The sequence below is a fragment of the Sturnus vulgaris genome, chromosome 10 (genome assembly GCF_052056855.1).
Source record: "Sturnus vulgaris isolate bStuVul1 chromosome 10, bStuVul1.hap1, whole genome shotgun sequence".
Taxonomy (NCBI): Eukaryota; Metazoa; Chordata; class Aves; order Passeriformes; family Sturnidae; genus Sturnus; species Sturnus vulgaris.
In genome coordinates, this window is record NC_142252.1 from 22,017,479 (window position 1) to 22,043,589 (window position 26,111).

General features: G+C 43.5%; 1 protein-coding gene across 1 annotated transcript in view; it reads right to left on the bottom strand.

Annotated features, from left to right (window-relative positions):
- Positions 1–2,833: 2,833 nt before the first annotated feature.
- LOC106858078 (uncharacterized) overlaps positions 2,834–26,111 on the bottom strand; it is a 181,579-nt gene continuing 158,301 nt past the window's right edge. Inside the window, exons 25-38 of the mRNA XM_088171044.1 lie at positions 25,975–26,103; positions 24,262–24,390; positions 23,632–23,757; positions 22,554–22,682; positions 22,217–22,345; positions 20,629–20,760; positions 15,618–15,746; positions 14,645–14,770; positions 14,091–14,219; positions 11,818–11,946; positions 11,399–11,527; positions 10,599–10,724; positions 7,965–8,093; positions 2,834–7,554 (exon numbers count right to left, since the gene is read on the bottom strand). Of these exons, the coding sequence (XP_088027170.1) occupies positions 7,475–7,554; positions 7,965–8,093; positions 10,599–10,724; positions 11,399–11,527; positions 11,818–11,946; positions 14,091–14,219; positions 14,645–14,770; positions 15,618–15,746; positions 20,629–20,760; positions 22,217–22,345; positions 22,554–22,682; positions 23,632–23,757; positions 24,262–24,390; positions 25,975–26,103 (1,751 nt within the window). The 3' untranslated portion in view covers positions 2,834–7,474. The remainder of the gene's footprint in view (positions 7,555–7,964; positions 8,094–10,598; positions 10,725–11,398; positions 11,528–11,817; positions 11,947–14,090; positions 14,220–14,644; positions 14,771–15,617; positions 15,747–20,628; positions 20,761–22,216; positions 22,346–22,553; positions 22,683–23,631; positions 23,758–24,261; positions 24,391–25,974; positions 26,104–26,111) is intronic.

Here is a 26,111-nt window from a genome sequence, read left to right on the forward strand (position 1 = left end):
AGAGGAGAGACTTTGCTACAACAATAGCTGTGCTGGCAAACTGACTCCTTTCAACACATTCTTGAGTTTGTATTTTAAGTGGTTTTGCCACATTGGCAGCCAAAAATAACTACTTTCTGATCAAATTCACTGGTTCTTGTAAAATATTTTAACACGCTAACTATGACTGTGAGCAGTTCTAATCATCCTTCAAGCTGCCTGTTCAAACCTCTTACTTTTGAGAGGGTGAAGGGCTTCAAAAAAGGCTTGAGCAGAGTGATGCCATCAGTGGCTGCTGTTCCTGCAGCATTCCCACCCCTCATTACCCAGGGATACAGCCCACAATTAATGTGATGGTGTTTGCTGCTTGGTATTTCATAGATACCCTTAATGTAAAGTAATAATTAAGAGCAGCCTTCTCCTGTGCCTGTTAATACAAGGCCAAGATCCACAACAGCTACTACAGCTGAAATGTCAGGGGAAAGGGGAAAAAAAGCAAATGGACAGGCATGAATTACCCCACAGTTTCTCCTTGCACCAATCTCGCTCTTGGGTGATGATGTACAACAAGAAATCCTAATGTGGTTCTTAGAGGAGAAATAAATCATTTAAAATCTGGATTTCTGGTTGAAAAAAGCTTCCTCCAGCTGCAAAAATTAGAGAATTTTCAGTAAGTCACTTTGTAAGTAATTTATGGCACTTTAAGACTTACCAAATAACAAAGAAATGACAGGCTGGTTTTAATGGGAACAGGTTAGAATCAGTGGACATGGAGCATTTCTACCCCAAACGTGGCTTCACTTACCCAGCCAACACGAGCCCAGCTCACAGTGCTGCTCCCACTGGGAGGCCTCCATGGCCACCTCCAAAGCAGGGGACAGAGGTGAGACAGCCCCTGGATTTCTGGATGAACCAAGGAATTGTAGGCAGAAAGAAAACACAAAGTACAGAACCTGCTCCCAATGGCAAAGCTGCTACTTTTGTACCTCTTACTTTTGGTAAGAGGTCAGCGAGGTCACCTGAACAGGTGGATCTCAGTTACTGTGGACCAGCATGGTGGTCTTGGATAACAGACCTTAATTAATTAATTAATTAATGATCATTAGGCCTCTTGGAATGACTGGAGGGAGAAGCGAGCACATGCCTTAAACCAGGACGTTACATCTGGACAGGAAAAACACCCAGTAGACGATGGCATGAAGCATTTAAGCGTTAACTGTAATATCTACACCACATGCAGCTTCTCAAGATGTTTTGCTGTCATCAGCTTAGTAAAAGATAAAGATTTATTGGGCTATTACTGAAAAGGAAGCTAGATACTGCCAAATGGCACGGACAGTTAGATGACTACTTGCTGACATCTTTATTCATATATAAAACAACACAACTGAGTTGTGTTTTTTTTTTTTAACTACCATGCTTGAAGGAATCAACAAAGCAGTGCCTTATCATGCAGCACTTTAAAGTCATTTTTAAACCATTCATGGGCTTTGGATGGTTGTTTTTATTGCGTGCATACAGAATATTCTATGAGCACCCTGTGAACTTCTAGTGCTGACTAAAAGAAGAGATAAGCACTGCTGGCTGCAGACTGGGATAACGATTTCTGAAGGTGCTGAGGGACCATCCCATGGAACAGTGCTCCCTGGATACAGTCACAAGGTCACTCTGGTCCCACATAGCTCACATATCAGGAAGAAAACCTTTACTGTGAGGGTAGTGAGGCACTGGCAAAGAGTGCCCAGAGAAGTTGTGTCTGCCCCACATCTAGCTGGAAATAGATGGAATTTAAGGTCCCTTCCAAACCATTCCATGATTTATGAACATTTCAAGTGCTGCAGAGGCATGGCTTTTTAAAGGTTTAAAACACACATCAATGCTAACTCTGCAGAGATTAAGAATATTCTGGTTTAATACTCCATGTCTAGATTTTGATCAGCTTTTAACAGCAATCTGAGAGGTTAATAGCAATAACATCAACAGCTTCTTCGAATAGTTTAAATATGGCTTCTAATAAAGAAATTACCGGATAAATTGCAAGGATTATAGAATTATTTTTAGAACATGTGTCAAAAAGATGACAAACCAAATGAATTTAATTATTTTGTTCCTTGTTGAAAACTGCAGGAAGAGTGAAGTAAATCACGCAAGACAGAAAGAACCCTGCAGTATTACACAGCTCAATTCAAAACGTTTGCCCTGAAATTTCAAAAGGAATCCAAGCCTGCTCTCCCAGAAAGCAGCAAGCCAGAGTTGTCCACTTTTTCTCTGACAGCTTGATCTACCGTTCCCCCTTTGTTACACATTTTGAATTCAATTTAGCCTGCTACTTCCAATTAACCAGCACACTCCTACTGCATTATTTGGCACTAAGCAGGCACACGTGTTCCTTCAGCTCCTGCCAGTGTGAGAAGACAATACCCTGAAGGTGAACCAGGCAATTTGTTGGCAGAACTGGGCTCTGGGAAGTGCCCAAGCAGGCTGATGGGAGGCTGCAGGTGTGTGGTTTCAAATGCCTTCAAAGTGCTCCGTGCCCAAGCCTTCCCGAAATGTTACACTTCATAATCATCCTCTTCCAGCAAGATTTATGCCATGTTTTGAATATTTCTAATACTCTGGAGTCTGAGTGCCAGAAAGCTCTATTTGTCAGGCTCAGACACTGGGCCAGGTTGCCCTGGTCGGGGATCATATACAAACCCATTTGGGCACAGGCCATTATTTATTCTATACAAACTACTAAAAGCGGGTGTGATTTCAGCCTGTTTGCTCTGAATGTGAATTAGTTCAGCAGAATAAAGTCTCATCCACAGCATAAGCCTGTTGCTTCAAGACAAACAATAGTAGAAAAACAAGACCAAGTTTTAATGACATGTTTATATTAAAAAAACAGCCTCCTTTTACTACAACACGTCTACAACAGAAAGTACAGCACAAATCTGAGATACATCCCACACATTCCTTGAAGAGGTGTTACAAATTCAGAGACATAATATTGCTATGCAAGTGCTTATTAAAAGCAATAGAAAGAACAGAATGAACAATTTATGCTCTACAAGGCTGAGATTTGGTGTTTACTGCTGGAAATTGCTTTACACAGTGTCAGAATTTAAAGCTGTGACCTTGCAAAAGTATTACTGGGCACAGTTGCAGCCCATGCATGGAACTGCTCAATCAGCCACAGGTTAAACTGAAGGAAAAGTCCTTCTAAAACTGGGGACTGAGAAGGTTTCTAGCCTAAATATAAAAATATTAACAAAAGGATGGGAGAACAGAGGCTTCTTGGTCCACCAGCACTCTCAAAGATTGTTCCTAAGCTTTACTTTGCTCTGATAAGAAGCTAAATTCTAACAGTCACTGTTTGATCTGCACAATGAAGCCACGATGGCTCCCAAATGTGTCTTTGCCTCTTCTGGGAAGGACATGAAGGTATTATTTCCATGTTTGTCCCGTTGGCAACTCCTGACACTATGCTGGTTATTACTTACACAAACAGAAACCTGCAGCCAATCAAAATAATATGGTTGGCAAGGAATCTGGGCAAACTTTAATAGCTATGGTTCTTCAACATAAAAAGGATAAAAGTAGAATAATAATTTTTGGCAGGGGAAGCGGGGAATTTTTAAAATTCTGATTGTTTTCCTATGAGGATAGTGTTAGTGAGGTCTAACTTAAAACATGTTGTTCTGGTTTCATGAATTCGCAGCGAGCGAGGTTCTGCTGGGCCCACTGAGTTACACTCAACTCCTTCCCACTCAAACTGAAGTTATCTGGAGCATACAAGGTAAGAGAGGGGGATTTGGCACAGGAACTGCATGGCTGAAATAATTCCAATGTCTTTCTGAAAGGAGTTATCTGCACGTGCAAGTGTGTTACAGAGGAATACACAGCGCGCTCTTCAAGGAAGTGTAATTAACTTCAGCCTCCTGGGAAATGGGGAGCCAGCAAATGCCTCCACCAAGAGGAAGATGGACATCAATTTAACTATAAACCCCGTTTTCACTGCGTTTTTCACTTTCATTTTCAACAAGCCCCAGTGCTGTGGTCAGGACTATATCAGCCTGACACTCTTTCACTGGAATCTGATGAAGCAAACAAGCAAAGTTGTGTTAATTTAGTAGCGACTATACTCACTTGCCACAAAATTAATCTCTGGAAAAGCTGATTTAGTCAGTTTTCCATTAAAAAAAACTCCATCCTGTCTAATAAAGACTACTTTGTAGGCAAGGAATTAGGTAAATGTGTTAAACTGTAGTAAGGAGCAGAATCAGAACAATAATATCAGAAGCAAGGAAACTTCCTTAATTAATAGTTAATAATGTAAAGTGTGGCTCTTCTAGAAAACAAAATCCTGTAAACATTTTCTCTGCCTTATGAAAAAAAATAAGAACCAAGATAAGATACTCCAACTACCCCAGTCAAAATTCCTTTTTTAACGTTTTTGAAATCTTAATTCTGAATTTTACCTGTGTATGACTGCACTTTATTTTGGAACAAGAAGCCATGAAGAGCCACAAATCAGAATGCTCTGTTTGATGGCACTGAAGTGAACTTCTTTTCCCAAGGTAATAACATAAAGAAGCCAAGAAACATTTTGAATAAAAAAGTCTAATGCATATGGAGTGGTTTGTATGAATTGGCATTTTTTTATTTTAAAAAAGAGTTTGCTGAAATATTTCCCAAAGCAGATCTACTTGGGCCTCTTAATTCATTGGCACAGGCTCAGTATCAGTCACTTCAAATATGTGTTCCATCATGTACCTAAAATCGTGACATCCTTGAAAAACACTTAATACAAAAATCTTTTATTTCCTTATACTACATATTTACAATTCTATTATCAAGGTACTGTGGAAAATGTAAACCAGTATACACAGGTGTAAATAATATGGCTTGAGAAAGGTTTCCCCTTTGATTAGCTGCTCAAATCACACATCAAGCTACAAAAATAAGAGAAAAACAGTACATTTCATACATTCTGCTGTCTGACAGCAGTGTCAAGGGTTTTATGCACGAGCTGCTGAGTAACCACACCAGTCTCTGGGCAGCTGGAATGAACTGGAAAGTCTGATGTACTGGAATGTGGCCAGTGGAGGGTCACTGAGGTAATGGGGTGTCTTCAGAAGAAAAGACCAAGGCTGTAGCCAACTACCCCATGGGGGCTGTGGGGAGAGGAAGACAAAGGCTCCTCAGAGATCCACACTGAAAGGATGAGAAGCAGTGGACCAAAGATGAAACTCAAGAAATTCTGATTAGAAACCAGGGAAAAATAGGAAGAAAATGAAATCTCCACTAGGACAGGTTCAAAGAGGTGGTGGGATCTCCATCCTGGGAGATATTCAAAACGAGGTGGGATGAATCTCTGAAATTTGACTTGAATGATAAATCTCTGACCCATTTGACTCTGAAGCTGACCAGGCTTTAAAGGGAAGCTTGGACCTTCAGAGGTATTCTACAGCTTTACTCACTCAATTCTACAAAAATCTTGAGTACAGTGTGACACTTGCACTACTGCGGTAGTTTGGCTCTGCAGTAAATACAGAGCTAAAACAAAAATATGTCAAATGCTCAACTTGAATTGTTCTTCTCCAGCAGTTGCTAAGATTATCTCCCATTGTCTCACAGGAGATCTACCTTACAGGTTCCTGTTCAGTGAAATTGCCCCAAATTCACATAATTGTCAGATCAGATCCAGGCCATCACAGCTCCAAAAGAGCATTTTAAATGTCACTGCCTTGCTTAGAGTCACACGCTTTTGGAACCATAATTTTGCCACATTTACATTGAATGAACTTTTCAGTGACATTCATTGAGCTCTACAGAAGAAATTAAAAGGGATCAGCATCAGCCCCAGTGCTTTTCTGCCTGAAAGCACAGTTAGTTAATTAACTTTGACACATTCACAAATACTTTTACTTTCAATACCTACAAAGTGATGAATAACAACAATAAGACTTCCATGAAGCTTGGAAAACACCTCCTAAAACTGTGTTGCCTCCCATAGATCACAATTTGAAATAAACTCCCAGGGGAGCAAGTGCCATTTGCTTTGGTGTGGACAGTCATTGACTGCAGATGTGTTTAAGACCTGGGGTGAACCACGGGAGAAAAATTTTACCTCACCTTCCCATCCAACCTCCTGGATCCTGCTTCACCAACTCATCACTTACCGCAACAACAAACCTCTTCAAAAATCCCAGGTTACCAACAATTATTGTAATTTTGTCTCTTGCAAAACAAAAACCTGCAATTTGTTCTGGTGGTGAATGGAGTGTCAGCACAAGAGCTGGAACTGCACATACTCTGTGTCTACCACGGTCCTGATGCCCCTTCTTAAGTGCAAGTGCACTTTTGATACAGTCAGAATGAAGTGGTTAGTACACAGATTTTGTAACTCCTAACCTAAAGAGAGGTATAAAGAGGCACTCTGAAATGTTTCAGTCTCAGATTAACTCAAAATATTAAAATACAAAACATAAATTTTTTATAATGATGTAGTTCTATACCAAAGTAAACCTGTCTAAACAGACAAAATAGCACCAAAATGTCTCTGTTCTAAGAGGTGGCCACCAGCAGCTGTTGAATAAGATCAGGACTGTTGTGAGATGACTTGATTAAAAAAAATTGCTCAATAAAAGCACTAACCCCAAAGATATTATCTTTAAGCATCTCTCCTTGCTTACTACCTGCTTTCTCCATTTAGGATTAAACCTTTTTTTGCATTAGCAGATACTGTTTGATGAGAAGTGTTGCACAGTTTGGCTTGACAACCCACTGAGAAATTCATCTGGTAAGATGTGAGAACACAGAATGCCAGGAGAGTCTGGCAGATAACACCAAGCTCTCTGGAAGACAGACTCAGACAGAGACCATTCAATCAGTCAAACAACACCAGAAATGCAGAAGATGTTCTTAAATAAATTAACAATGTATTAAGGATTCTTGTAGGATCGTGGCAGATTCTTCTTCAGCTGCAAGTTTAAAATTCGACTGCATGCTTCTCTAGAACACACAATGTTACTTAAAGAGGAATTAACTTGATGAATCCCTCTAGTTTCTGTGCAATGTTATTTTGCAGTGAATCTCTAGAGAAATAATCTGTGGAACACTCTTCAAACTTGGTGCTGGTTGTCAAGTGGGTTTAGAAAGTCCCTGATATGGAGCGTGGCTCATTCCATGGTGATGTGTTACACGCTGCTTATCCTGATACTCTTTGGAGCTGGTCTGATTAAAAACATGTCCAGGCTTTCAAGCAATGAGTTATATTAATATCAGAAAGAATGTCCAGAGTAGATTAATGGAGGGACAAGAGGCTAGGAATGAGCACATGAAACAGATTCAACTTTTTAAAAGGATCCAGCTACTAAATGGCCTCTGTAGTCTTCCATAAGAAGTGTGAATACTTCAGTACAATTCAAGCTGAATTGAATAACTGTTTTCATATCCAAATTCAAATACCGTCTGTGCATATAAAACAGTTCATTTATTAGTCCAAATGTTACTGTTGTAGAGCTCTTGGAAAAATACTCCCTCTCTCTTGAGCTTGTTCTTCGTAAAAAGGAAGCTTAGGAGGGCCACCTAGAGAATTAAGTAGAAACATAGTTTCAGGTCCATATAACCTAATACTGAAATATTACATAGATTATACAATTTACACTTAAATAATTCAATAAATGGTAGCCTTGAAAAGAAGGTAGAGGAGGGAGTTTCAGTGGCCTCCTCACAGAGGCAGGGCACAGGCAAAACTGTAAAACACCTCCAAATCAGGAGGTTCCCAAAGTTTTTCCTAAACTAAGGGCAGAATTGTGATTACACTACAAGTGAGAATAAACTTTCCCTCCGTACTCTATTTTATTAAGAAGAGAAATTATCCAAACAACCCAGTGGGTTGACACTCCCATCCAAACCGACCACCAGCATGGGCCACACGTGTTTTATCCCAGCAGGAAAAGCTGCAGCCCCCAGCCCCCAGCCCCCAGGCTGGTTACCTTCTGTGCAGGTTGGCCCCATCCAGGAGTTTGGGCAGGCACAGTTGCCGTTGTGGGGGTTGCAGCGGGATCTGCCGCCACACTGGCACCGCAGGGAGCAGCCGGGGCCATACCTGTCTGGCCTGCACCCTGCAAGGACACGAGGGGTTGGGAGAGGGTTTGGGACACTCCTGGTAGTCCCCCCCGTCCCCTCCCCGCCTTTCTGTGGGATCAGGAAGCTGCTTAGACACCTTCATCTGCTCACATTAAAACACGGCATTTGGCAAAGCGCGGCAGCCATCAAGTTTTGTCTGCCACATGCTCTGCCCAAGCTGCAGCCCAGCTGTCCTGAAGAGGTTCCAGAATGGAAATCATTACTGGTGTAAAAACAGGGGTTGACAGCTCAACAGAGAACATCTTGGGATCTGTTCAGGAAAGTTGCTGTCAGCATCCTGGATCCACACTATCTCCTGCCCCGTCTCTCCTGTCAGTGTTTGCTGGCCAAGAGCCTTCCCTCACAGAATGTGACACGGAGAATCCATTTTAGAGATACTCATGTCTTGCTCTGATTGCACAGTTCTGCTGCCTCCTGGCAAATTAAACTCACAAAAAAAAAAATCTCACTTCCATACGCAAATAGATTTCATACCTAGGCTGGTAAATGCTCACTGCAATTTTTTATGCATCAGAGGACAGGCAGGAAAGGAAAGTGAGCAGCAGGGTCACAAGGCAGGGTGTGAAACACACAGCAAACAATGGCCCTCTCTCCCTCACCTCGCTGAAAAACCCTGTAACCAGGGAATTTGCCTTCTCCCACGAGCACCCTCGGGTAAATAAAGTCCTGCTGAGCCCTGCATCAGCTGCAGCCCCAGCACGTGGGAGAACTCGCCCCATGCGCTCTGAACTTGGCCTTTTCAATTAGGAAATATTATGAGAAAAGGTCTCCCCAAACACCTCTGGACCTGATTTTAATTTATGTAATACCACATTTTCATGTTAATAACAATGTGTATTTAAGACATCTGTTTGAAAGTCTGCAATGTTAATTTACTACAGAAAAAGAATGCCCATAAAAGTCTGTTATATTCTCTCTCTCTCTTTTTTTTTTTTAATTAACATTTTGCCTGTTTAATGGGTGCTTTACCAGAGTTCAAATTAAAATCAGGCCTTTTATCTTTATGGCTGCTGCATAGTCACAGCTGCTCACAGTTATATCACAGATGAACTGAGTCTAATTGAAAATAAAAATGCAAATAAAACCTACCCCATAACAGCTTTTCATGGATGGGGGCTACCCTAGCTGATTTAAGAAAAATAAAAATGACTCGCAGAGTTTGCAAGGAGGAAAACCTCGATTCCCATTTTTGGTGCTGAGCTTCCCCCTTGCGTTCCACTTCTGCCTAAAATTTGTCTGGAAAGGCCCATGGGCCCAGTGCAGTGTGGGCAGTGAGGGTGGCTCATGTTTCCACTGGAACAGTGCTGCAGACTGAGAGCTTCATTTCCTGACCACAGGACACTGCACAGAGGGAGTCAAATTAGTTTTGCAAGTTGCACTAATGCTTAAGATCACAGCAATTTGTATTAATAACAGCCTATTCAAATCTATATCTGCCCCATCCTAGAACAAAAGGAGAAATAATATTCCTCCTCTTTTTCAAGGGCTCAGAAGGATTTTGGTTCCAGGTGAAGCTCCACTGTAGCACATGGATGTTCACTCCTTTTATCTTGTCTGTCACAGCACTGACCCTCAGTTAAACCACTGCAATTCCTTTTACTCCAGTGCTTACCCTAAAACTGCTCCATCATAATCCCAGAATAGCCTGGGCTAGAAGGGACCTTTAAACTCATCTGATTCCAACCACGGGCATGGGACACTTCACCAGACCTGGTGCTCCAGCCTGGCCCTGAACTCTGATCAGAGCCACAGCTGTGACCAGAGACTGGCTCAGGAATCTGTCACTTCTTCCTCTCAACCCTGCACCCAGCCTCATCAGGGTACAGCAGTGGGGCTGGCTTTCCCTACAGGAAAAATTTCTCACCTATTTTTATATCCTTGTTATGGAAGAATTCTGCTCCTGTGGGCCAACACACAGCCCAAGTGCCTGCACTGCAAAGGAGGGAATTAAATTTGGGTTAGAAGTTCCTGAGCTGCTGCTGAAGGCCAGGAGCAAGCACACACAGCTGGGGCAGCTCCACTACCCTCATCTGTGGGGCTTCCATCCTGCTTCCAGGAGAAGCAAATCCAGAGCTGGACATACTTTTGCAGGGGTCTGAAAAGGGTCACAAATGTCAGTGTGACAAAACTCACAGCAACTGGAGCCCTTAGTGCCCAACTGCACCCTCTGGAGTCTCCCCCACTGCATTTGCAAAACTTCTTGGTCTCTTCTTCCCCAGCCTGTGTTCTCCAAAATTCAAGGCAAATGACATTTTACAGCTGACCCATGAACAGCTTTCCTATCAGTATATCAATTTAAATATAGATTAAATCAAGAGGTACAAGCCTGCTGATAAAGGTGTCGATAACCCCAAAGAACAATTTTCTACAAACAATGTGTTCTTGAACACCAGCAAATGCCCTTTTACAGTTATTCTGAAACCAACAGGTCAGAGTGGTTTAACTATATACAGTCCAGCCCTTAAAAATATTGCCCTTACCAATGTCACACTTGTCTCCAGTCTTCCCAGGTGGGCAAAGGCACTTCCCAGTCTTTGGATCACAAGGAGCATCTCCACAGTCGCACTGATTCTGGCACCTCTCACCAAACCAGCCCCTGTCACAGCCTGACAGCAAGAGAACCCTTTAGATGCATTTTGAGTAGCAAGATGCACATTAAACCCAGAGTTTTCCCAGGATGTCTCAGAGGAAAGCTCATAAACTCTCTGCTGAAGTCAGTGTAAATGCCAAGCTTAATGAAGAATCAAACATAGTGGAATGGGCACAATATTTATATAAGCTCTCCTTCTGTTGAGGTTGTCTAATCTAACTTCTCAAAGGTATCTGTAAATCTGTCCCAGAAATGTAGCTGGCAGTTATTTTTATTTTTAATTAGAACTCTCTAGAAGACCTCTCCATAACACTCAACAGGTCTGACATGCACCTATTTAATAATCTTATTTGGAGTTTTAGAAGCAAATTTAGAATCAGTAAAAGGGACTTATTTTTAATAAATGGCATGTGGAACTCATTGCTGCAAGACATCATGGAGACCCAGACTTTCACTGTACTAATTGGAACCAGATTAGTTAATTTATAAGGGAATGGGAAAACCCAGCTGTATAACAAGAAATCTGTCCCAAATTCAGTGTTTCAGGATATTCATTAAGCTCAAAATATGGAAGTGGTGGCTCCCAACAAATATTTCAGTAATTATATGAAGTTTTTTGAGTTCTGCTTTTTTTTTCTTTTCTTCCCCCTACTTTTTCTTTTTTCTTTCCCATCAGACGTGTACCAGTACCTTTTTCACAGTGGACACCATGATAACCCAAAGGACAAAGGCACTGTCCTGTCACTGCATCACAGGTTGCTCCATTTTTACAGGCACAGGCCTGAAGACAGCCCAGCCCATAAAATCCAAGGGGGCACCCTGAAAAATTAAAATGAAGACGGTTCATGGAGAAAATCGTACACACCATTAATATCCTCTGTATTCTCTGTGGCATTCCCTGGCAGCCAACAAAAAATTATACTTATCTTTAACTCTAATAATGCCATGGACTTTTAAACTTGCACCATGCAGCTTCAGAGACATGCAAGATGTGGAAGGAGCTGGATGATCTGGGACATCCCCAAAATTTTGAACTGAACCAGTGAGGTGTTTCTTGAGTACTATGAAGCTCCAAACCTGTGACAATGACCCTGAGTGTCTCCACTTACTGTGCTCACAGGAGTGGCCGTAGAAACCCTCGGGGCATCTGCAGCAGCCTGTGAACCTGTCACAGGTGCCACTGTGCTGGCACAGGCAGTCCAAGGAGCAGCCAGCCCCATACTTTCCTGGGAGACATTCTGCTGGCAGGACATGGACAGACAAACAGACAAACAATCAATCACAGCCCTCACCCAGAAAAACTCATATGTGATAGATTGCATTGCCCAGAAATGACGCCCGGGGAATGACTTGCAGACCCAAGAATATTTGTTATGAAGACACAGAAATTCTGCACAACCATGATGCATTTACATACTTTGGTGAGAAATCTTTTATGTTATATAGATGTTTGAACAGCAATTTCCTCATAGTTTTAACCATCTGCCTTTTTCCATTTGTCTCTTCATGGACTCAATGCTGAACTATGTATCGTAAAGCCTTGTAGTGAATGGCATAAATTAGATTTTCTCTTTTATTTTTTCTTTATCTACAGCAATATTTTCTTTTAGGCACTTAAAAAGTGTGAAAGAAAACATGAAGCTTTTCCTCCTCTGTGTTATCATTGGAGTTCACACTATTTGAATTCCTAATAAAACTAGGAGGATCTTTTTCACACATAGCAACAGTCTGTCCATGTATAATGAGCTATCTGCTTTTACAGAACTAAACACGTCTCAAATTACTGAAAGCCAAGTCATGCAGAAGGGACTGTGCCAATATAATTAACCTCAGCATCATCTCTGAATAAGTTAACTTCCCACTGCTGGGATAATTTGAATCTGGGCAGACGAACTTAAACGAGCGTGGCCGTCCAAATAATCAGATTGAGAACTCGGCAAATGCCAGACAGGATCTTCCAGGAACATCATATCTAATCTCTATTAAAAGGATGCCTGATTAGCTGTCTTTGATTTCCAGTCACAACACACTCAAACCCACACTGCTGTGGAGATCAAGACTCAATTTTCCAATAATTTCACTCCATCAAAAGACAAATAGTGAAGTTCTCTCTAATGATACAACACACAGTCCGTTATACAATGTGTGCATGTCTGCCCCCTGTGCTCCACTCCAGAGATGTTTTATCTGTGAGATACACCCACAAGCCACTGCTCCATGTGGGGACATCTGCACCACCCTGCTGAGGCAGCCCCAAAGCAGCCTGTGGGTGACTACAGAGCTCTCCAGGAACAGATAAATGGAGATGAACACAGGTGGCCTTTGCTATGTCACCCAGATATTGGTTCACTGCAAATGTTTTACAGCCTATCTACAGAGAACATTCACTGCCACTGAATCCTCATGGGATTCACACTGTGAGTAGCTGCATCTTCCATTTCCTCCCTGCTCCTCCTCTGCACACAGATGCACGGTGGGGCTCTGAGGCTCCTCAGATGCAGAATGAAACAACTGCAGCTCAGAATGCTGCTAAAAAGTGTCCTTTCTATATGACACTTTTATATAGGGACACTCCCCTGTAACAAACAGTTCTTGGTATAGATATATATGGAGTTTGAAGTGAATATTCTACAGGTGTCAGGGACAGAAGTGTTGTAAATAAGAGCCTGGGAGGGTGTTGGGGAGCTTAAACCATGGCAGTTATGATTAAATGATGACATTTGCCTTGAATGTGTATTCAGAACTATTTACTTGTATTTCATACGAGTAAACTTGTAGTTTCCCGAACATTTAACTCATAACTATACAGATATCTCTTACCTACAGAGAAAAATAGGAACACAGAAATGCAGAATGGTTTTTGGGAGATGGACAGGACAGTTGTGGGAAGACTGGGCTGACAGGAGAGATTCTGGAGTAGGATATGAGCTTATTCTGTTAGTGTGCTTTGTCTTGCACAAGGGACAGCTATCATGGAGAAGTAAGGGTGAGAGAGCAGAACAGTCTCAATTGCTTTGGACAGATGTTGTCAGAACACCTGGGAAGTCAATACTTGGGAAGTTCAACTCCAGTCCAGAGGCAAATGAAAGAGAAGAACATAACCAGTGAGAAGGAAGACAGGCTTCTGAGGATCACATGGAAGAAGAAAAAACCCAACATTCCTATGAACAAAAGAACACAAAATTTGGACAGGAGAAGAAATAACGGAGTGAAGAAGAAATCAGGGAATTCATGAGCAAGACTCAGGAGGAAATTGTCTTTGAAAAAAGATCTGAAGCTCTAACTAGGGACAGCTCTGAAACTGTTTGTCTGTGGGTGTGTGGGGACACTGCAAACACCAGCTTGAGAGTACAAATGCACTGCCATCGAAGCAGGAAATCACCTTTCTCACAGGATCTTCCTGTCCAGCCGAGCCCACACGTGCAGTTGCCATCCACGTGGTCACAGATGCCACCATTCTGACAGGTACATGTCAGATGGCAGTTGGGGCCATATTGTCCCTGGGGACACACTACAGAGAATTAACAAAGTTTGAAAAAACCCAAAAATTAGCACCCCAAGAAAAGGATGAAGGTGACAGGGAATAAATACAAACACATGATCCCCATATGTGTCCCAAGTAATTAGGGTCTCCCTAGGGTGGTGGGATACTACTCTATGATTATTATCAGTTTCACCCAAACACTCTGTCCTGACATATCCCCTCAGCTTCCTGGAGAAGCCAGTGCCCTGGCAGGAGGGTGGCAGGGAGGTGTGGGCAGGATTAGGCTGGGTGATGGAGCGTGGAGAGACAGAGGCTGAGCACCCCAAACTGCAGCCTTATCATCAAAGGCCCTGGGGAACGTGGCTATGAACAATGTTTGGCACTGAGTTTATTTGCTGGGTATTTGAAGTGTGTCACCCTCTGGTGAGGTGACCTGGGTTCTGCTTTGTTACCTTGCTGACAGGCAGGTCCTGTGTGGCCAGGGGCACAGGTGCACTCGCCAGTCCGTGGATCACACTGGCCTTTGCCACAGGCACAGACCTGGGCACAGTCCTTCCCATACCGGCTCTCGGGGCAACCTGAAGGGAACACAGGATTTGTTAAACACCCAGCCGTTTTCATTTTTAACTTAGCCACAATCTTAGGGGAAGAGCTGATTTTGCTTTTATTCCACCTAATGCACTTCAAAGCATCAACTATGAAGCCAAAACCCACCCAAAGACATGACTGCTTTACCTTCTGAGACCACTTGTGATTATGATTTCACATGGAATATTTACTGTCTTTCCTATCAGAAGAGTGAATATACAACTGAAATATCAGCTGCTCATCCTTCTATCTTAAAACATCTTTCCTTCCTTAATATTGATGCTGCCTAACACCAAAGAGCAAAGCTATAGGCAACGAAACATTCAAACATTGCTTTTCTGTGAATAAGCTGAAGAGAACTTCACAGAGTCCAGAGCTTTTGAAGCAGCACAGAAATTCAGCTACACCATTTAGCTCTGAAACAGAGAAGTAACAGTAGAGTTGCCATGGAGTCTTTACCAGTTTTGCCATGGCAAAACTTGATATTCTTCCTATTTATTGAAACTAATGGCACCATAGTGTGAAGCAAAATATTGAGATAATTTCTCAACCTCCAAATTTTGGACAGGAAGAAGGAACTTGAGCAATTCACGCTGAGCTGGCTCTAGAAATAAATTTGGGCAAGCAGGTTGCAATCCTGGGGTAAGTGCCCTTGCTTCTATGCATGTAGAAGCGAGGGAAAATATTTTGCAAGAGATTTTTTACAAAGCTGGAATCCTGATTTACAATTCAAGGAAGAGGTAGCTGGGATCTGTCTGTTTTTCTTCTGACAAGCTCTTATGCAAATGATGCTCTCTGCTGTGTTTTGACAGAAGCAGAACATGAATGTTGGCTTACTTTTGCTGCAGTTGGCTCCGATGAAACCGGGAGCACAATCACACGTTCCTGTCACGGGGTCACAGTGGCCTCCGTTCATGCATTTACAGGGATTTTGGCAATTTGAACCGTAGGTACCTTTTGGACACCCTGTTTTAAAAGAAAAAATACCCAGGAATTAGGTTAGGTTGCTACTGGGCTTGCTGCATTTCATGTCTTAAGTACTTTGTTGCTTTCAGTTAAAGTTTTATTTTAATTTTCTAATGTTATCCACTTTCAGAGGGCCAGTAGTAGGCATTGAGGAGCAGATGGCTGCTTTGGACAATGGGACAGCACTGACTGTAATGTCAAATCCTGGAGAGCTGGACTGAGTGCTGCTGCTCCTCACTCTGTGCTCTCCCATTCCCCTCATGTGACAGTAGCAAGAAAAGCAAGCCATGTTCCACAGAGGTTTTCCTCTTGGTATTTCTATTCCAAATGAATGTATTCCCTCTTTCCCTCCTACACAGAAGGAGAGATGGGGTCATTCTCCCTCTTCCTTTGGGCAGCAGCCACCTGGTTTGCCCAAGTCAGCAAGAAGCTGTGAGCTATTTCTGCCTCTTTTAGCAACTTTTATGAATATGGGGTAGGTCACATCTTCTAAAAATCTGAAAGTTGGAGAAAGTTGGTTTCCTCTGTAATCTACTCCTTCCCTGCAAACTGGAGCTGGCATTGTTAGTGGTTGCCCTGAGAGGCTGCAGATTCCCCATCCCTGGAAGTGTCCAAAGCCAGGTTGGATGAGGCTTGGAGCACCGTGGAACAGTGGAAGGGGCTGGAACTGGATGGGCTTTAAGTTCCCTTCCAACCCTGTGGATGGAAGACAATGAAAATGTGCACATGACAGCAACACAGAATTTCAAAAGACACCTTCCCAGAAAATAGATACGGGAGGAACATTATTTAAATGCAAAGCCAGAAAATTCTCTGAGAAAAAAAAATAGCTGTATTTTGTAAAAACCACAAGAATCATTACACCTGGATGGATTGCTGAGCCAGTGTTACATGGCAAAAAACTGCCTATGGAAAGGTTTTCCAGGTGGTAGTGAGGATTTCTGGTTTCTTTTTGGACAGCTAATGTTCAAGGAGAATTGAACAAAAGATCAGGAAGATGTAAATGCATTTGCCATGCTTAGTTTACATCTTTGGGATGATCTTCAGAGATGGAGGTTGGAACTGAGGGGAAGAGCTGGGCAGAGCTTCTGGGCACAGGCACCAGTGAATCTCCAGTGTGCCACCTCTGAACTATGGAGATGCAGGTTATCCTCCTAATTTTCCAGTATACCAGGAGAATGAGTGTGTGCTTGAGCAGCATGGTCATTATCCAACAGTTCCACTTGTGCTAATACCTCTAAATGTCATTTCTTTGCTCTCCCCTTCCTTCTCTTCCCTGGCAGAAAGAAAGTCTGTGGCTACTTTAGAAACCTGGTTGAAAATATAGTTGCTCACGTCTCCAAGCAACAGATCCCTTGCAATCTGTGCATAAATAACTTCACGTATTTTGTCTTTTCTAAAGGCATGAAAGCATGGCCTGAGTGGCTGGAGAAATCTCTGGCTTTTCTGAACTATTCAATAGTGAGGGAGAGCTTATAGGGAAGCTTTGAAGGGGTGCCTTTTAAAATAAAACTGAACATTGGCTTCTGCTCAAACCAGAATAGCAGATCATCAGGACTAAACAGATACACACTTTTATAACACAGATACTCTCCCCAGCCCTTCTTAAACACAGACTCTTCTCAATGAATGTTCTGTCATCAGTGCTTCCATCTGCCAGGATGCAAAATCTGTTTCACGTGCAAGCCCTGGCATCAAGGAATGAACCCTGCAACACCCCCTGCATTCCCACCAAGACTTGAAGTTAAGGACTCATCCAGATTCAGTGATTTAATTAATTCATGTGAGTTTCTCTTTTCCTCCTTCTTTTCCTTTTGGTCATCATTTGGATTTTCTCCTTTTTTTAAAAAATTCTGTCTCCCAGACTCCAAAAGATGCTGCAAAGCCTTAAGAGCTATTCCTTAGCTCAAGGCTAGCAGTAGTTGCTCCACTATTGAACAGGATGCAGTAATTCACTTCTTACCAAATTCTTTGTCCTTGCAGAATTTCTTGTATTTTGGTTTGAGAAGGAGCAGCACACACAGAGCATGTTCAGCTGCTGCAATGTGCACATGCTCAATAACAAGGCCACCTCATCTGTTAGTACTTTACAGAAGAATTTTGATGCAGATAACGAGGGCAATTTGCACCATGTCCTGCCATTTCAGTAGGCTCTGCCTTTGCAAAAGAGGGCTGGTGTTATTCTTGCACCACCAGTTATCTCATAAAGACATTTTCTAATTTAACAGTTTCCTGTGCTTCTGACTGATGGCTTTTTCTGTGAACAAAAGAGTGGCAGCCAGATTTCCACCTCATTTCCTGATTTTCCTTCTGCTTTGAGTGGGTTTGTCATGACCAAGAGTTCCTAAATCTTTCCATAGCAATTGCACACACTGAGGCATTTCTGACCAATGCTATTAAATCGCATTGTCAAATAATCCCTTCTGACACATCCTGTCACCTACAGCTTGAAAGTGAAGCTGGTGAGATCTTTCTGGCTCTGGGTGCTCCCAGACCAGTCAATGTCACAGAAACATGCCATGCTTTCTTTTAAAGAAAATCATTTCACCACCACTTACTGCTTTTTGCTCCCTCTAACAAGTAGATCTGCCCATCCACCAAGTTATGGACAAGTGATGGGAACCTTACTGCAAGTTTTGTCTGCTTCCTCTGGACCCTGCCAAGAGACTTTTTCAGCTCCTCACTCCAAAATTTGAGAACATGAAAGCCCCATTGCTCTTGGCTCCTGGAAATTTGACTTCCCAGCCAACTACACCTTTTATAGATACTTTCTTGAACTTTTTTTTTCACTGTACTATAAATACAGCAGCAGTTGCCAGAAACTGTTTCCAGCAGCATCTAACCACATGTTGACTGGACCAGAGCCCGTTTGGGAGCGGCTCCCTGTGCTGGTTTTAATATTCTATCGAGAGCTTCTTCACCCTGGAGCAGCCCCAGCTTTCCCTGCAGTGAGGACAGCAGGAACTTGGAGTATTCCCACCAAAGTCACGCAAACCATCCTTGCTTTTCAGTCAGCCTCTGCAGAATCAGGCCCAGAATCTCTTCCTCCACTAACCTAAACTTCAAATAACTCACAATTAACTGTTTTCCTTCTTTTATTGTGTGTCTGTCTACAAGTGGCCCAGGGGACAATATGAACAACACAACCATAGATGACTATTTTTCTGTCATTTCCATAATTTCATTATTTCTCCAATAAACATCTAACAAACCTGTGTTTAAGAATTTGCTGTATATTTTTGGAATCTCAGAGTACAAAATACCATGAAAACTCAAATCTCATACTCTTTAGGTTTAATCCCAGCTACACAGAAATCCATGGCAAAAATCTGCCCTGAACGCAGCATAACATGGATTTTATTTTGCAATTAATATTTTTATATCTTTTCTATCAGAACTTCGGTGTAATTGTTAATGCTTTAAATTTCAAAATTCTGAAATAAAACCTGAAGTATCTAAGTAAGTTTGAGGACATTTACTGTAATGAGAGATTTAGTGCTACACACACAGGTAATGACTACTGAGAAATTGTTACATAAAGGTAATAGGCTGACCATGATTAAGTCTTTTAAAATGATCCTGTTAAATAGTTGATCTTCACTACTGCTCTACTATAACATTTATTATAATCTAATGTATAATGGATCCAGATGGCTCCAGCCCCAGTGCTGAAGGCCAGATTTCGATCTCACTTACAGCAAAAACTGATGCACAAAGGACAGAATCAATCCTTTGTATTTTATTTATAATTTATATTTTAAAGAATAACTTGTGATGACGTGATGGCAATACAAAGGCCCATCTTCAAAGTGAGTCTTTCTCCTATTTCTGTTCAAGGAATAAAACTGGTTTAACCCTTACTAGAGCTGCACATGTCACAGCTGGCTTTTGTATCCAAATTGTCATCCCAAAAAGCAATTAAGACACACAGAGCTGTGCTGGATTCCCAAGAAAGGGAAATCAGCACTTGCCAAAGAGAAAAAAAACTGAGCAAGAAAGACAACAGCTTTTTTGGGTTTTTTTTCCCCTTTTTTTCTCCTCTAAATGAGACTATTACAAGCCATGGAGTAAAACCAAAATTAAAGTTGTAAATAAAAAGGTAATTAACTGTCTCCTTTATTGGCTGCTTTGGTATATGTTTCTTATCAGTTGCCACATTCCACCAGAAACAACTTTACAGATGTCCTAAAATACCGGCATGAGCCATGTGGATCTGGGAATATTTTTTATGATGGAGCATCGGGCCAGTTGGCATTTTGTCCTCTACACTAGTCACCATTTTTCAATCCAGAGTAACAGTTGGTTTAATTTGATTGTTCCTCAGAAGGCTCTGCAACTGAAAGGACTTTATGAATCACTTGGATTTATTGCCAATTTCAGCTTGTTGTTTTCTCATAACCATTTGTCCTTACTTGAGCATGCAGAGATTTCGGGAAGTATTTTGGACTTGGTATTTAGAAATGAGAGAGCTGCACAGTATCCAGGTGTAGCTGAGAAATGCAATGCAGAGAATGATCTTTACATTCTTTAGCATGGCATGATATTGGAAAGAATTTAGCTGGTAAATCTGGTGGTTTAAAAAATTAATTTGAAGAATTGAATTAGTTAAATTTTTGAACTAACATTATTAATGATTTTTTTTTAGAAAATTGTTTTAAAAATTATTTCCTTGCAATAATACAACAACTTATTTTAGTGTAAATTAACCCACCCTATGCTTACTTCCTATACTGTAACTTATTTTAATACTATAACTTTTATAATTAACCTCTACTTCTCTCAGTCACCGCTGTACTGACACAGATTAACCCAAAGCACCAGCAGATGATCCTGCAAGACTCAATTCTCTGTCAGAAAGGCAACAACCCCCAAAAATACTCACGGAGGTGGCAGTGGGCCCCATGGTAGCCCGGGCTGCAGGAGCACTGGCCGGTGACAGGGTGACATTCCTGATTCTCAGCAGAGCACTGGCACACTCCTTGACAGTCCTGCCCATACGTGCCTGGTGGACAAGCTTTGGGAAGAAGAAATGCAAACCAATAAATTAAATTTGTCTTGGTAAATATAGCCCTCAAACAAAGAGCGGGCTGAGATTTATTAAATAAAATCCCTGCCTACGGAATGACGCTCTCCTGCGGGACATTGGATTTATTACATTTACTTGGGGGTTACTTGACTGCTTGATTTTGTTTTGTTCAGTCAATTTGTGCCCAACTGTCAAGGGCCAGATACAATTTTCTTGTCACTAGAAAAAAAAATCATAGGGAAATGTCAGGTAAAATTGACTAAAATAACACTATAATTCCCAAGGGACCAGGCATATGGATAAAGACATTCTACCTTTTGCAGAGAGTTTAAACTTGCAAAGCTGCTGCAACATCAACATCTCTACAGGTTTCATTCTGCCTCCTGACAGCCACATTGCCTACAGGTTTTGGACCTTCCACATTTAATTCTTACATCTCATTTCCATTAAGCTGCCCTGGTTGTGCCCTGGTCCTCTGTGGAGGATATGGGACACTGATGTCAGTCCTTTCAATTCTTATTTATTGCTGGTTCTCCCTTGGCTAAAGTAGGGATCAGGCAGTTTTGTAGGGTGGAACAAAATCAGAGTGTTGCAGCTGGGGTCAGAGCAGGAGCCTGCTTCCAAAGACCTTTGGAGGACCAAACTCCATGCTAAAAAAAGCCAGAAAATGTCCTTTCCATGAGCTCTGAGAGCAAGAATAGAAAGCCTTGCACAGAGACAACCATAGCTGAGCTGCTGCTTTACTGACAGCACAGCACAGGGCTGGGCTCCACTGGCACATCCTCAGCCTGTTTGGGTCCAGTTCAGCTCCCTGCCAGTCCAACAGCTGCAAACGGAAAGGGCAAACCCCAGCAGCCCAACCTGCGCTGGCACAGAGCTCAGAACTGGCCAAGCCACTTGGGCAAGGGACAAGCAGCCCTTGGCCATCGTCCCTCCCATCAGGTTATCATCTCTCCCCTCTTCAGGCAACACATCACCACGTTTTGATTCAATAAATCAATGTATTAGTTAATCGACAAGGGAAGTATTTGTGCTGTGTTACTGTGGACACACACATTTAGAGAGCTGGGGAATTACAGCTTAGAAATTCTTTTCAGGCCTGGATTTCTCCTGACTCTCAGCTCCATTCCAAGGCTGACAAGCTGACTGCAGCTTCAGTTAGGGAGGAAGTCTCCCAGGGTGATAACATGGTGACAAACAGAGTGGAATTCATCATAAAGATTAACACCTGGTGTCTTTCCCGTGGGATACATCCTGAGGTGCTGTCCCAAGGATGTTTTTCCCAATTGTCCAATGAACACTGTCCTGTCCCAGCTGCACGTAACACACTTTAAATACTGGTTGTCCGTACAATAAAGTTGGCCTTTTTTCCCCAAAGAGGTCCTTGTGTGTTGCTGTCCTTTCTCTCTCTTTTCAGCACAGAAACCACATCTTACAAACTCACTCTTGTCGCAGCCGAGGCCGGTGAATCCCGGGGGACATCCGCAGGCTCCCGTCAGGTGGTGGCAAGGCCTTCCTGGGGGACAGCGGCACCGCCGGGCACAGCCCGCGCCATAGCGGCCCGGCAGGCAGGCTGCAGGGGGACACCAACCCTGTCAGGGCCAGCAGCACGGGACAAAGCCACCCCCTCCACACACCCATCCCTGAGAACACCTCCAGCCCGACCCCATGGAACGGGGCCATGAAAATATCCAGGCACGGCCTCGGGGTTTTTGGGGGGAACGCGCGGCCCAGGGCCAGCTGCCGGCCCAGCCCAAGGCCAGCTGCCAGCCCTCACTCACGTTTGTCACAGTGCCGCCCTCGCCACCCCGTCTCGCAGTGACACGCTCCAGTCCGGGGGTGGCAGGACCAGCCGTGGGCGCAGTCACACCGGTCCTCGCAGCCCGTGCCGAAAAATCCCCGGGGACAGGCTGGGGACAAGCAGAGAGAGCCATGTTCTACCTGTTGGCCTGGGAGCAGCCTCCACTGGCCATCAGCCAGGATCCTCCTTGCTGGGCTCCTGCTCACGAGGATATTTAGCTGAGTGTGTGGCCAGAAAACATCAGTGAAGATATTAAAAACATTAGAAGCATTTAACGCTGGCTGCTTATGAGTGTGCACAGGAAAGATTGCAAAGTCACAGCTTGGAGTGTGAATCCAGATGGGGTCCATGGAGAGGGTGATGCTGTTTGCTTTGATGCATACAGGGACAGCTTTCTGAGCAGTGGGAACTGTGCCCAGAACCTCCCAGGTCTCTGCAAAGTGACCAAAAAGGAAGGGACGTGGGCACTGAGAAGGTTTGACAGGTTGCACTGGTGGTGAGGCTTTGAGAGTCCTCAGCGCCTAAGGAGACCTCAGAAAGCTGCTTGTGGCTCGCTAAAAGCACAGCACCTCAGTGGCTGAGCTGAAAGCATGCTTTAAGTCACCTTTGTATGAGATTTAATCCCTATTTCAGGGATTCAGATGGCTCTAAGTGTGCCAAACAGCTGCGTCAAATGTGGGTCATGTGCCAGATCCGAACTATCTGAGCCATCAAAGTCCAGTTTGCTGAGCTCCCCTCAATGACCCACAGAGATGAGCAGCAGGTGGCTCATCTGGAAAATTCTCCTTAAAACTCCCTCCCTTTCATGTGTTCTTGCTTTTGTGCATAAGGCAGAGCAATACCTTCATTTTCTTAGCAGGCAGGGAACAGATGTAGGAGGAGATAAGTTTGGACAAGGGCATGGGTGGGGAGAGACTTGCCTGTGGGTCTGAGATGGGGTGAGAGGGCATAAATCCTGACTGGCCTGCAGAATACTGGGAATTTAAGAAAGACAATAGAAAACTGGCAGAAATGGCAGATGGTTAAAATGAAGGATTTGCAGAAGGAGCTGCCCTTACCAACATCACAGCGGTCCCCGGTCCAGCCAGCACGGCAGAGGCATTTGCCTGAGTTCTGCTCACACTCCCCATGCTGGCAGCTGCAGTTCTGCTCACAGCCCTCTCCAAACTGCCCAGCCCCACACTCTGAAACGGGATGGGGGAGGCTGATGGGGGGCCAGGCTGGAGCAACCCCAGCAGGAACACCCTCATGCCTCTGCAATATGATAAGCCACCTAAACTGGGCCTAAAAACCTTCAGTGAAGGGAATTTTGAGGCCTCCTTTGGCAAAATTCTCTAGAAATACACCATTTTCCTCTTTTAGCATTTCTTTCCTTCTCCTTAAATGGAGCTCATTACCTATCTGCCCAGTTCCCAAGGGACAGAGAATAGCTTATTCCTCTCCTCTGCCCAGCAAGTTTCCAGCACTATGGATATGTTATATGTTCAAGTACCAATACCATGTCTCCCCTCAGCCTTTTCATTTCTGACTGAACAACCCCATCCTGAACTCATCCCCACCTGGTGTTTTCCATCCTTCTGCCTCCTTTTTCCTCTGGGCTGTCTCAAACCAGACCCCAACACAACTGACCTTCCTTTCAGAGTGACTGGCTGAGGTGCTGGAGGGGTGGAGGAGGTGGTGAGACTCACCCAGCTCACAGGCTGTCCCCGTCCAGCCCTGGGGACACTGGCACTGGCCACTCACAGGGTCACAGGTGGCCTGGCCGTGGCAGAGGCAGCGCTGCAGGCAGTTTGCTCCATACCACCCACGGGGACAGGCTGCAAAGGGAGGCAGGGAAAACCTTCCATCAGGAATTGTAGGAAAAGGAAACAGGTTCAGCACCACCTCTCCCACCTTACAGCCCATCTGACCCTGGAAGATGCAGTGGGAGGTACAACCAAACAGAAATAGGGACACAACCAATAGGGAATTATTCAGACTATTGTACAAACAACGAACAAAGTAGGTGATGAAGTGAATTAGTGACCCACCAAATAACCTTGAGACTTTTGTACCTACAAAACCCAATTTTTGTTTCCTTCCAGCTTTCTCAGCACTAGGGAATGCAGCTCTTGATTTCCCTGTTCTCCAAATTTCTTTGCACAGTCCTCTTAAAATTACAGCTCCTTCTCTAACTGATCCTGCTGCCCACAGCTGGCTGATGACACTTCACCATTTACCTAATTTTAATTAGGCAAGTCTATAAATTCCTATCACAACCACTTTCTATGGATAGAATCTAATTTTTTGGCAAAAAAACCACACACCTCTGCTATGTGCCAGAGTGACACCTCTTTAAGACAGAAAAAGGGGCAAGCTCTCACTTTGGAAAAGCATAGGTACCAGAGGATGGCTCCTCAAGCCTCACAATTATTCTACCTCCTCACTTCAAAGAGAAAAGAAATCCCCAAACATGTATTTAAAGAGAAAAGGTGTGTTTGAAAGTTTTTGTAACTGTTATTTTGGTTTTGTATTTGTGGCCTTTGGACAACACAAAAATTTAGGTCATGCCTAACATGTCATCAAGAACAGTTTGGTGCCTTCTCAATTTTATATCCTCCATGGAAAGGCCTCTTCACAGCAGGTTTTAAAAGGGGAATGTGCTAAATTTAAATACCACTCTACCCCTGCCAGCTTTCATCCCCTTTTCCTAGCAATCCTCTTGGGATGCTGAAGGGCAGAGTCTGAGTGGAGGTTCTGACTCCAAGCCCCTGCTCACCCAGGGGCACCCACAGCATTCCATGGACTGCTGCCACCCCAGAGACCTCGTGGGGAAGGCACAGGACAAGGAGCTTCTGCAATGGGGATGGACAGACTTTTCCTACTGCCTGGGGTGCATGGATTAGGATGTGCAGTGCAGCCTTTCTTTGCCAGCCTCTTCTTAAGGCTCTGTGGAGCTGGGCTTGTGTTTAAGCCTCACGTATGGGTCTGATTGCCAAGGCTGGAAGGCTCAATGCCTTTCACATGTTCTGGATTTAGGCTCTGTCTGGAACAGCACAAGGTAATGCTGAGGATCAGTCTGGTGCATGGGACAGTAAAGCAGCCCATAGAAAAGAAACAGAGCTTCATTTCAGCGTCATAATTGGGAGTTTTATGGACCTTTTCTCCCTTCATCAGCCTTCAAAATCAGCTCTCTTTCCAGTTTATGGCTGTTTCACCCCTCTGCCCTGTGCACACTAGAATCCTACAACACAGTGTCATGGATTAATTTAATGGAGCAATTCACGTCACTGTGGATCCAAACCCAATGACAACACAGGGCAATGAGCTGAGAGCTGAAACACCACTGAGCTTTCCCCAAACACAGGTTTTATTTTTCCCTCCTATAATCCATAGGCAGAGGGTTGAATTTCCAACTGTACCTTCTTGGCAGGTGGCTCCTTTCCAGCCTGGACTACAAAGGCATATCCCAGTTACGTGGTGACAGCGAGCTCCGTTGTGACAGTGACAAGTGTTCCTGCAGCCTGGCCCATAGCTGTTCCCCTGGCAGGCTGCAAGA